This window comes from Mytilus californianus, unplaced genomic scaffold (assembly GCF_021869535.1).
Source record: "Mytilus californianus isolate M0D057914Y unplaced genomic scaffold, xbMytCali1.0.p SCAF_7, whole genome shotgun sequence".
NCBI lineage: Eukaryota > Metazoa > Mollusca > Bivalvia > Mytilida > Mytilidae > Mytilus > Mytilus californianus.
In genome coordinates this window covers 32,710,611-32,723,846 of record NW_026262723.1, presented here as the reverse complement: position 1 = coordinate 32,723,846, position 13,236 = coordinate 32,710,611, and the positions used below count along the sequence as shown (strand labels likewise).

At 33.3% G+C, this 13,236-nt stretch overlaps 1 protein-coding gene across 4 annotated transcripts in view; it reads right to left on the bottom strand.

Annotated features, from left to right (window-relative positions):
• Positions 1 to 13,236, bottom strand: part of LOC127708925 (atrial natriuretic peptide-converting enzyme-like) — a 98,439-nt gene that overhangs the window by 43,294 nt on the left and 41,909 nt on the right. For 3 of the 4 annotated variants that reach the window (XM_052214111.1, XM_052214109.1, XM_052214110.1), the window contains 3 exons: positions 8,646 to 8,886; positions 3,068 to 3,094; positions 20 to 150 (listed from right to left, as the gene is read on the bottom strand). In XM_052214111.1, the coding sequence (XP_052070071.1) occupies positions 20 to 150; positions 3,068 to 3,094; positions 8,646 to 8,886 (399 nt within the window). Of the gene's footprint in view, positions 1 to 19; positions 151 to 3,067; positions 3,095 to 8,645; positions 9,496 to 13,236 lie in introns of those variants that run through there. The other variant, XM_052214108.1, reaches the window with a different exon arrangement.

Sequence of the window (13,236 nt, the reverse complement as noted above, 5' to 3'; positions counted from 1 at the left end):
AGAAAATACATTTACTTACTTTATAAATAAAACTATTTGAAAAATAACGATACGCCTCCGATTTGGAGTCTTTTAATGATGATGTATATACAGAAAATGGTCCCTGGATGATCTTTACTCTGCCCGATATCCTACTTGTTTTAAAAAGCACTGAAATATAAAATATTAAAAATTAAAATATTATGCTAGCAAAGAAGTATACAATCATATACATTGTATCATCATATATATATTGATATATGTAAATTTTATGATTCCAACAGCAAAAAGACAAGGTTGAATGTCGTACGTCAGCGTCCCTTTTCTTGCTTTACATTCATCAGGATGTCGATCTCAAAACTAAACATTTGAAAGCCCGGGATGTATAACTACGTAGAAACGATAGGAGCTTTATTACCAAAAATGACCTAAAATGAAAAAGTCTTCTGATTAATTGAAGCACTTGTCGCATTTGTAAAGAACCGGGCTATTTAATCGTATATATTTTACATTGAATACTAGTATGGTCTGTACTGTCCAAATGTATTGATACTTCCTGTTTACATTTTTTTATTTATTGTGTTCATCATCAAAAATAACAACTTCGTATACATATAAAGATAACGAGTCCACTTATTTGCCTTACATCGGCATAATGTAGTGACAAAGACACTGTTTTGCCTAAGACTTCAGTGTATGTGTATACCATTTGGTTCTATTAAGTCATTGGTGTTTTGTCTCACTGACTTCAGACCTGTTGTCACTATCAAAGGTTTCCATATAAAAATGTGGGCATAGAACAAGAAGAAGTCAGATGTTGTCACTATCAAATTTTTTCATCAAAACCTTGGTCACAGAAAAGGCAGGAATTGAGTTCTACAAAATGAAAAATGGCTTCAATAAACATCTCATAGAATGACTGCATTGCTCTTTCACTGTGTAGTCTGTGTATAACCATTTCGATATTGCGAAGAGAAATCTAACAAGAGTGTGGAGACAGGGGACAGGAAACAAGTTACTAAGAAGAAAACAGATTAACTTTTAATACTCTCTTTTTAAGAACTTAGAGTGATGACCCTGTGGTACATAGAAATTCTGTTAAAACTTATAGTGAGGACCCTGTGGAATTTAGAAATAATCTTGAATGGTCACGAGATATTCAATCTGCTTCTATGTAAAGCTGAACAACTGATTAAAGTAAATTCATCGATCCTTTCATTTCTATGAAGCAATTTTCTTTTGCACTTCCTGGATCTTTACCTATCTTTTCCATCAATTTTGCATTTATTTTGTACATTAACAATTGCATCATTCTTAAACTATGACTATGATTAACTAATTCTTGTCAAAGTCTATCCACGTTTAAAAAAAAATGATGAGATTTCTTCAATCAAAGATTGTTTTGACGGTTGTCACTTTATAAAATCTTTCAAAAACTTTGACCAAATATTCTTGGTTTTCTACAGCAACAATGCTAATCTGAATATACTCAACATGTTTTAAATTAAGATCATATGTCCACGCTGCGCGCTTACAAGATTCATCAGCTAACGTTCAATTTTACTTTCTTGGATAAGACGTTTTCGGGATCCTCGCTATGATACACGCCTTCAAAAATAAGGCAGCAGAAATCTAATTGGTTGATACAATAATTATCAGAACAGAGAGTTAGAACACAGTTCTGTTAGATCCGTGTAACCGAAGCGTTACTAGCTTGACAAGTAATATTGTAAATCGAAAGTAAGATGTCCTCTTTTATGAGAATTCGTAGTGATTACTCGAAGATCTAATTGGAAAATCGAATGTTCATGATCTAAACATTGAAAATAATTTTTATAACTCTAGGTGCCTTTGTACTGATTAGCAAACACGTAGCCTGATTATTATTCTAGTTTTAATGGGTGATGGAAAATTCTAAAAATATGTATACTGACTTATAGAGTAATTGTTCTATCACGGAGCGATATCCCAAATAAACGGTATTATTCCGAACAAGAGTTACATATAACTCGTATAGGAGGAAATCGTTTATTAATGTGATAAACAGAAATTATTCTTGTTTAAAGGAAATACCGTTCATATGGTTCATACGGAGCAAGAAATATGTTGTGAAATATTAGATAAGTCACGGTGAATACCCATACTACGTCCTTGAGCAGCAAATTGTTATCTCTCTTTTTCAAATAGTTTGACAATGATTACACATAGTTCCAACCCTTCAGACACAGTTGACCATTGATGGATTGGCTATTCTTGAAAACCGCTTCAGACGCATCAAATTCATATAGTGTTATTTCATTCACACGCGGACTTCAAAGAAGACACTGAACTGATCTGGGATGTTAACAGCAATAAGCCTTCGAATAATAAATTCGTCTGTTGTAAAAAGCATAAAACCAGCAAGGAAACCATAATCGTATAAAATTCGTATATCACAACATACTTTTGCACAACTTCACTTTTTTAAGTAAAATGACTGATAGTTTACTGCTCGTCTACTCCTTACATATTTCCTTATCAGTTGTTTCGATCGATTGAAATGTCTAATTACTTACTAACAAATCACCCAGACGTCGTCTGACGGTGCTTGCCCTTTAGATTTTTTTAATTAGGGCCTTGTGTAAATTAGTTAAAATAACAGGAAATATAATACATTTGAAATAGCACATATATGTAGGTACATATTGTTATAAATGCACGTGAGCTCTATAATAGAATTAGTCGATGACAGATCAACTATTTTGAAAAGGGGGCTGTTTAGTAAATTAAAGTCTTTCTATTTTTTTTAAGTTTGTCAATGATTGCAAATGGTTCTAACCCTTCTTAAATAGTTGATCTTAGTTGGATTGACCAGTTTTCATATGGTTGAAAATGAAAAATATTATTGTAATGTTCTATTATAAATTTGTATATAATAGAAAAACAAAGGATATGGGGGTATCCATTCATGATACAAAATCAGGACATGCACAGCAAAGCACACACAAAAAGCAAAGGAACAGCGCTTTGATTGCTGTTTTTCATCTCAAAGTCACAGTGAGGCCTTCAGCACTGAGCAAGAAAAAAAATAATAATCAAATAAACTAACCTACTGGTTTTTCTTCATCAGATTTACCTGCAATATAAATAATAAAATATTAATAATCTTATATGTACTATAAAAGTAAGGAGATTTGTTATGATTACAAAAGGGAAAACTGTCCACCAAAGACCAATGGACAGTATATTAGTGTACTTTCCAGTTCGCCGTTTCAGAATCTAAAGCATTCTGGGTAATATTTTCAAAAGCGTTCACAAATTAAAACATATTAGCCAGTATAGACATATATTGACACGTTTTCTGAGGTTTTAAGTTTCGACGGGATGCTGTTTCATATCTCCCTTTTTATACTTATCATTAATGTGACAAAAGTCTGTTCATGTTAAACCCAAATTCCGAAAAATTATAGAAAAACAGAGGATAAAAATAGCAATGGCAATAAAAGTTAAAACATCTTAAAACAAGACTAGCTTTAAATGTAGTGGGCACAAATACAGAGGAATACATGTACACGTAATTGCTTCTAGTGGAAAGGTCAATATTTTATTGTTTATTTACTTTGGAACCATTGTACAGATTAAAAGTTATTTTCAAATCCCAATGTGTAGTTTTACAGTTATCTGTTCACTCGGTGTTATTTCAAATATTTGTATTTTGGATTACTATCATTACTGAAGCAGACAAATGCATTAGAAGGTTTGTTACAATTAGTTTGTTTGATGTTTATCTATGGTAATTATTGAAGGAAAACAAAACACATCTGAAAAAGAAAATTCCATAAGGTACAGCGGAAAATATGACGAGCTAAAATTATCGTCTTTTCAATGTATTTGCATTAAATGCATTATTTATAATTATATAATCTTTCAATCATTTTAATTGAGGTCTAGAGCTGGCATGTCAGTAACTGCTAGTAGTCCTTTGTTCATTTATGTATCATTGTCATTTTGCTTAGTTTCTTTTGTTACCTTTTCTGACATCGGACTCGGACTTCTTTTAAACTGAGTTTTACTGTGCGTATTGCTATGTGTTTCTTTATTCTACATTGGCTAGAGGTATAGGGGGAGGGTTGATATCTCACAAAACATGTTTAACCCCGCCGCATTTTTGCACCTATCCCAAGTCAGGAGCCTCTGGCCTTTGTTAGTCTTTTATGTTTTTAAATTTTAGTTCATTTATATGTTTTGGAGTTTAGGGTGACGTCCATTTTCACTGAACTAGTACACAATTTTATTTAGGGACCAGCTGAGGACCACCTCCGGGTGCGGGATTTTCTCGCTGCGTTGAAGACACATTGGTGGCCTTCGGCTGTTGTCTGCTCTTTAGCTGGGTTGTTGTCTCTTTGACATATTCCCCATTTCCTTTCTCAATTTTATTTGCCCCTTTGCATCTGCCTATCATAAGTGATATTAATATTCTTAAAGTGGTAACTAGATAATCATATTATAAATACATGCAAGATAAGCATATTACAAATACATATACCAGGCTAACAGTTTTGTACGCTAGACCCGTGTTTCGTTTACAAAAAACTCATCATACAGTGACAATCGAATCTCAAATGTTAAACAGGCCGAACAAAGTACGAAGTTGAACACTATTGAGGACTCGAATTTCCGAAAGGTTTTGCCAAATACAGCTAAGGTTATCTTTTTCTGGATTAGAAAAATATTCCTATATTCCACTGCATTTTTAGTGATACATTGTACATTCATTTACCGGCTACTGTTTGCGTATGAAACACTCCGTTTGATAGAGGAGGGTTGGTATTGGGTTTACAGAATAATGGAACAGTACCACAGTAGGCAAAAAAAAAAAGAATAGAAAAAATGATCAAACAAATGAAGAATAGAGAATAATAGAGTGATAAAATATACGAAATAGAGAATAATCAGCAAAAAATGTAAAGAATAGAGAAGAATGACATTAAAAGTTAAAGAATACAGAACTGAAAGACCCCCCCCCCCCACAAAAAAAAAAATTTTAAAAATCCAGACGCTCATAGAGTATGCGACATTGTACATCTGCTAGTTGCACATGCAAAGGGCACAGTTTGAACTAAAACTGCACGTATACGTCACGTTTTGAGTAAATGAAACACTTCCTGCACGTTAATAGCACAAGGAGACATCTCTTTTTGGAAGTTAGCTTGTTGTAAAATAACATCAATTTTTCGTATTGAAGTTTAATCACCCGCTTAGTGTCATCTATTTATAAAATCATACGAACAAACCAAGGTTAACTACATGTTGTCCGGAATAATCATGACAAACATGCTATAAGCTACTAACAATGGTTCTTCACGTACAACAAATAGAATACGGATTTAGTGGGAAATGTAAAAACCACTAACAGATAAACACGGTAATTGTCGAGAATGAAAAGTATCCTTCAAGGCAATTTTACAGACGTTTTGACAGAGAACCAGGAGCGTTTAATCGTCCGTTTTAAATACACTTCCTTTACAAGCACTTACAGGACTTAGTTAGTAAAATGGGCATTGGATCGTAAAATCTCTCCACTAATTAACCATCTGAGTTATAAACTGTTGACATTGACGGTTTCCAGAGGGAAAAACCAATAACAATACACATCGTGAAACGTCTACACATAGACGTTAACGTCTAGTTCCTGTAGCCTTAAGTGAGGTGATGTTTGCGGTGTATGGAAGCAATATTTGAAAATGTTTTCTTTGCGACGTCAATTTTTTTTTAAATAAACATAATCGCATTTTGATTTTTTGTATTTTTAAAGCGACGATCAGATTTACACATGCAAGTTCTTAGGCTAATCTCGAACAGCTAAAAATTATAGAATTTGGGATTATTAAATGAGTGAGGGGAAAAAAGAAAGAAAAAAAACACTGTCCATATAACTGACATTATACAAACTTTGTGTTTTTGCAAAAATGGGCGAACGAAAGAATGATAGAAAGAATAGATTGACACAATATAAAATATGTATAAATATACAACATTAAAAGATGCCGGACACTTTGTTGTACATGACATTTGTCACAATCTCTTTAGTCTCAAAGATTGACTGGAGTCACCCCAGACTCCATCCATCAAACAGGGAAAACTAGCTGAAGAGGGGCATTTGTGTTTGTATAGATCAACATCACGTCAGAATGGATTGGTTTAATCAGATACTCATCTAGAATCGAAGTTTCAGTCCTTCAGGCAGGTTTTGCCACTTTTCAGAACGTACTTATTCTATGTGTTGCCACTTTGTTTTTGAATGTGAATGAAATATTTAATTACCAGTGTCCCATTTACATTTTCGTTATCCTTTTTTTTTTCATTGCTTTTTCATCGACTCCATATATCCTGCGGGTAATAATCAAACCATAATTTAGTGATTGAGTGGTGCTTGCTTAACTTCCAGTGTAAATTATTTCATGCATATCCAGGACGATAAGCTGTTAACCATGAATACAATACTAGTTAGGATCTACGAAATGGGACGTTAGGGATGAAGGATGAGAAATTTTGATTGCCATAGGAAAACAATCTCATGGTATATAGGGGTAGTAATCTTGCCTTGCAACAACCCACTTACGGACCCCTCAAACAGTTGTTACAAGAGTTCTTAAATATGCAGAGAGCGTGGTACTCTCTCTTCACAAGGCATCGGATTTAAAGTCTCCATTCTGGCCTCACAAGGTTGCGAATTTAACCATCCGACACAGTCAAACTGACGCCCTAAATTGTCAAGGATTGTACTGCTGGTCGGAAGGAGATCAAGGTGACCATTTTTTGTACATCATATAAAATATATAGATGTGGCACAGAGTATGATTCCCAAATGAGAAGACTATCAAACACAGGCCGGCCAGGTGACTTAGATGTTAGCAACTCAGTCAACCTTGGGGTTTTAAACTATTATATACAACATTATAAAGTCTTAGAGTGCCGAAATACAACCCTCATAATCTGGCTAGGTTAAGACAAACTTTGAGAGATTCGAGATGCTTCGGGATTTAACTATAATCATATGTGTAACAAAAGAAATTCTCTTGTCGAACAACTTGTGTCATTGTGAGACAAATCCAATATCTTATAAACTTTATCAACATATCAATAATAACCATAGAATTTCTTAAGGGACAACTTGTTTACAATGTTTATCACTTTACTAAGTGATATTTCATATAATAAACATGTTCTATAATTTTACTGAATGAATATGGAAATGAAGGTCGGAATGATAATGCTTAAGATGTAGAGTCGAAAAGATAAATTGATTACTACATATACAGAAAATAATCATTTTTATTGTTAAGAATACATTTAAGATTTATACATATATACAGAAGGACTGTTTTTAAATTATTATTTCTTGAATGACCGAAACCACGGGGGTTTTCAGATTTGAACAAAATGTTGAAGACCTGCAAATTATAACTTCTAGTGTAAATTTCTCTAAAACTTGATCTAAACACAACGTATCTCAACTATATGTTGTTTGTATAAGAGGTGATATGCGGTAACCCTAAGTTAGACAACTAAAAGGATTTACTAACATAAAAAGAGAAAAGAGGAGAAGATACTCTAACCGGGGGGGGGGGGGGGTCAAAACACCATAACATGAATAGACAAACAGACAGCACCACGGTAAAATGTAAATGTCAAATAGACAAAACAGCAGTCAAATAAATTCATCATAGATACCAGGATTGAAATTTTGTATTTGCGCTAGACGCGCGTTTCGTCTACAAAAGACTCATCAGTGACGCTCGAATCAAAAAAGTTAAAAAGGTCAAAATAAAGTACAAAACAAAACAACACTTCAAAGAAATATAATGATAAAGTTCACAAAAATGCATCTTTAGATCAACAATTATTTGGCAATAGCAAACAGATGCACAGTGGTCTATTTAGAAAAAAATCTATACTTCCGTCTTCGCAATTTACGTTGCGCAGTAACGGCGCTCTCATTATATAACAATTACAATTAATAAACACTTAGAAGATGCATCTTTACATGGTTTTTTTTCTGAAATTAAATTAGGAAAGTCGACATCTGAAAAGATTTGGAAATTTAGAAAATACTAATTTAAGAATATTAAATCTTGAATTTGGAATACCACTTAAACGGTTCTGTCCGGGATCAGGTGCAAGATATTCAGTTGTTTTCGTTGGTTGATCTCTACCATTTATTTGTTTAACGTTTTTGTTTTGTCATAATTCAGGTCGTTGGTTTTCTAGTTTTAGTAGTTTCAGCTTTTGTCACCCTTTAAATCCTTGGATAGATTGTCTGCAAAAATGATTGAGTCCAGCGGCAAATATTTCAACATATGCAGGACGATGCAAAAATAACATTGCAAAAACATGAAAAATCATCTGATATGGACGTTACTTATTTTTTCATGATTATTTAGGACAACAGCGTATAAAATATAGCCGTTTCGATTATTATAAACCAACCAAATTCAACCCATAACATTGAGGTCAACAGTTCAACAGTTAGTACTCTGCTATAAGGACTGTTGAGCCATCAACAGTTTGGTTGTGGTTTCCAGAAACTGACAAAAAGTCTGATTTTATAATAATTAAACCTTACGATAGTGGCCACGAAGACTTCGAGCGTGAATACTAGTTATATATTAAAATCATGCACTTACCTGCAAACACTACTAAAAGAGCTATGATCAAGGCAATAAGAATAATGGCTATCACTACAGTTGCAAAAATACGCAAATATTTGTGTCTTTGATTTGTCTTCCGGAAGTGCACTTCGGTTGGTCGTCCTGGTCCTGAAGCGTAACTGTAGTCATTTCCGGGATACTTGTCGTTTGCTGTCACGTGATCATCATTTTGAAACTTATTTCCATCCTCTTGAAAGATCGGATTATCAAAGCAAGCCTGAAGAAGAATAGTATTATGGTCATCGTTTGTTTTATAATAACGATTCGGATTGTTAAGAATCTTCAGTGGAATTTTTTTCATTAGTCGTCCACTCATTTTGCAACTCCAGAAGAAATACTCTTTTAAACCAACATCGATTCATTCGGTAAATAAAGTATTTATATTCCGACCATAATTAGCTGTATCCTCATTATATTAAAAAACAGATTCCCATTACAGCTAAATAAATCAAAAGGTTCTAAAGCTATTTTCCTGGAACTAATACCAAATATATTGGGGTGAAAGACTTTTCTTGTAATATTGCCGTTCATATTATTCCTCTTATTGTAAATTCATGGGAACTTTATGTTCAAACTCGATTGGCCAAATCAGCCTGTATGTCCATTGGTTTACAAACTGATATCCAACTGTGCACATTCCATCGGAAAATCATTTCCCAAGTTCACACAATGTATTCTATGTAATTTATACCTTTATTACAAGTTTGTGTTAATAAATTTTCCCTGAATCTCTATTTGTAATAATATAATTAAATTTTATCACTTATTTTCCTGATTACAATAAACGTCAATAAAAGAAGAAATTAGTGTTAAAATTGAAACGACGGATTCAAGACGTTTGTCTGTTATCCTATCCATCGGGACACTCTAGTTGACACCGATGAAACACGAAAGTCACCTGGGAATACATTCAAGGTGTTTGGTCTTGCAGTGCGGTTCCGCTCTACGACCAGAAACTTTAACATGTGATGAAATGGGAATATATATATATATATATAGGTATTGGGTCTTATTTTATAAGTTGTGGTTATTGGAATTTGAAATTGACTTATTATTTTTGCTCCGTTCTTATCACCAAGACTTACATAAAATAATTGCAATCTATTTTCGTTTGGTACAGACGAGTACAATTATTAGATTTCAACAACAATGGTCAATAAAACAACTGAAGTCACTATAAATTGAGTATATATTCTTCAAAAAGGTTCCATGCAAAGCTCTACTTCTTATTATAATAAGATGTTTTTCCCTTTTTGACATAATTATTGGAGTTAAGGTGTATTATTGTGTTTTTTTCTGCAATATAATATTGATTTTAAAATATCATTTACTTAACGTACAAGTGAGAGGTTTAGCGCTATAAAACCAGGTTCAATCCACCATTTTCTACATTTGAAAATGCCTGTACCAAGTCAGGAATATGACAGTTGTTGTCCATTCGTTTGATGTGTTTTGTCATTTGATTTTGCCATGTGATTAGGGACTTTCCGATTGAATTTTCCTCGGAGTTCAGTATTTTTGTGATTTTACTTTTTAACAATTCAGTATAGTTCGACCCCCTCCCACATCACATACAGCCCCACACACACTGATTTAGATAAAGCTTACTGTATGAACTTGACGAAAAAACCACCAAATGCATACTATATGCATTTGCACTCTATAAATTTTAACATTTTAAAATTGCTTTAGAAGATTTTAAATCGTGTTAAAGGTGTACAGTTATTATTTTCCATCAGTAAATAACATTTCTACACAAAGTAATCACAACAGCTTTTGTCAAATGTCAATTTCACGCACATAGAAATGCACATTGATTTAATATTTAATATACCAAAATGTAAACCAATTTTATTCGTTTAGACAACCAAAATAATAAAAAGACATACTCTTTTATCATAACTATTCAAACAACTTTACTGCATAAAGTTTAATTATTCATTAGTTTATCTACAACTTTTCAATACCTTTTTTATATCTTGAATATTGAAAAAAAACTTATCTGCATCAAACATCCTATAAATCACAAAATTAGCATTTTCTTAATAAAAGATGTTAACTAACCGTTCAATAGATACATAAATTTGGAAGGCCATCAATCTTATTTGTTGACAAAAATTACAACCTAATTTCGACTTATCTTCGTCATCAAATAAATTTGACCTTATCATTAAAACGCTTGGCAAGTGAATCAAAAACTGTTAACGAAAAGTAAAACAAAAGAGTCCAAGTTGAATGCATAGCTCACACACGAAATTAACCTCCTCTGTGGTTTCGTGGTAGCATTTCGCCTCGAGTGCGGGAGGACGTGGGTTCGAACCCCGGTCGGTAAAACCAAAGACTTGAAAATTGGTGTTTGCTAGCTCTCTGCTAATCACGCCGCATTCAGGAGTAAGAGCAAAGACTTGTCGGCCAGGTGTCAGAATACTAGTAATGTGTCCGGGTAGGATGACATGTCTTCATGCAGACTGTTACCTTACGAACGAGCACGTTAAAAATCCAAGATTTCTGTCTAGTACAAAGCAGGGTTTACACTCATATCACACTATCATGTTATCGTCCTGAATATGCATTTAATTTGAAATTCGACAATCAACAGCCAGCCATGATCCATCCATCAATTAAAAACAAAAACAACAAAAAACCGCATAATTTGATCGTAAATGTATAAATTGTCAAATAGAATATTTTTGTTTAATCGTGAAAGATATTTTAATGCCTAAAACATAAATTGAGTTACAAAAAAAAATATTATTATGAAAATATCTGCTAGTAATTAAAAAGAAGGGACACGGTGTATTGATTGATTGTGTCCTCTGAGCGTCCAGTGGTACATACCAGTAGTTAATATAAAAATAAGAAGGTGTTGTAAGATTGTTAATGAGGCAACTCTCCACCTAGCAACTATCGGTCACTCCCATATTTAGAACGTGAACAAATTGACAATAAATCCATCGAAATCAGAAAGGTTTCGTAAAGAGGGTCGAAGAGCGGGACATTTACACAGCCTCTGGATAAAGTTAAAGTTTTCCTTTCAACAAGTCACCTACGGACTCCTCAAATGGACGTCCAAATGCTTTTTCATGCGCGGAGAGCGTAGCACTCACACTGAACGAAGCATTCCGGTAGGGCGTGTAATTTTAATTTTTTAAACAGACTGATAAGATCAGACAATGCAAAACTATTATCAAAATTGACAAACCATTAAGGGATGATAACAAGACGGCTTGACAAAATATTGAAAATGAGGGTAACTATGATATGGATAGACGTATTTACCTTGTGATAGCCCACTTACGTACCCCTTAGAGATGTTTTGCAATGTTGCATCGACAAAAGAGCGTGACACTCTTCATATATGAAGAATCGGATTAAAAGCCCGTTTTCCGACCAGACGATGCTGCGTTTTTATCAGTCTTTCCTTTGCCTGTATCACTCTTCTCAGCTCTTCATAAAATTGCATATCCCGGCTTTTGTTACGTAAAATTCGTTGACCCAGACTTATCACCGACGTCATTATGTTTGCATCGAAGTTGATAAGTTTGACCCAAACTTCATAAGGGCCCATCAGTTTTCTTGTGCTTTTTTTAAACAAAGAATATATATTTCTATCATAAAAAAAACACTTTTTCAATTCAACACGTTGATTATCAGAATTTTCATCATATTGATATTGTTAAACATCAGATACTCGTCTTAAGACTTCCTGAGCTCGTTAGATACGCTCGTATTGAACTCGCTGCTTATATTTTACATTATCAATACATGTATGCAAAAATCTTAAATTCGCTGCTCTTTTACACAACCAAACGGAAGCCCATCTATAGCATGGGTTTAACTACCGGATAGGAGTCCAGGGATGACTATATTTCTACACCAGAGCAAATCTTTGGTTTTGAGTGAAATGCGTAGATTTAATAGATATGAATCACATTAAAGACAGTTATAATAAGGAATTACTTTATAAAAGAAAACTGACAACTAATGAAAAAAAAGTTGAAAACTTTTATATGTAATATTGAATACATAAACATAAAACGCGTCTGATCAATTTAATATCGGCTACCGTACACAACAACATTTATAAATAGATTTCACAGTAGCAACACAAAATGTCAGTAATACTGTTCGTTCTTTGCAGTAACTTCGAATGAAATAGAGTAAAACACCTCTCATGATAATTTAACTTATGGACAACGTGCACTTACATGCAGGTTCTACTGTATGTGTACAACTACAGTAAATCGACTATTCTAGTCATCTTCCGCATTCACACGAAGGTTGAAATTTAAGGGCAAGGTAGTTCCATCATTTTATCCATCTGTATTAAGTCAAAAGTCAAGTTGTGTGATTTTTTTTATTAATTATTCAATGAATCAACTTATTTCTGCTTTATAAACGATATCAATAAAGACTAATGAGGAGCAATTTATCATCAACAATTTAATCGCCAGAAGAGTATAGTTTTTTTCCCGTTGTTAATATTAGATACATGGTTATTAATCACCATAAAAAGCTGACGAAGCTTATTGGCAAAAAAAATATATATATATATACTTATACTGCA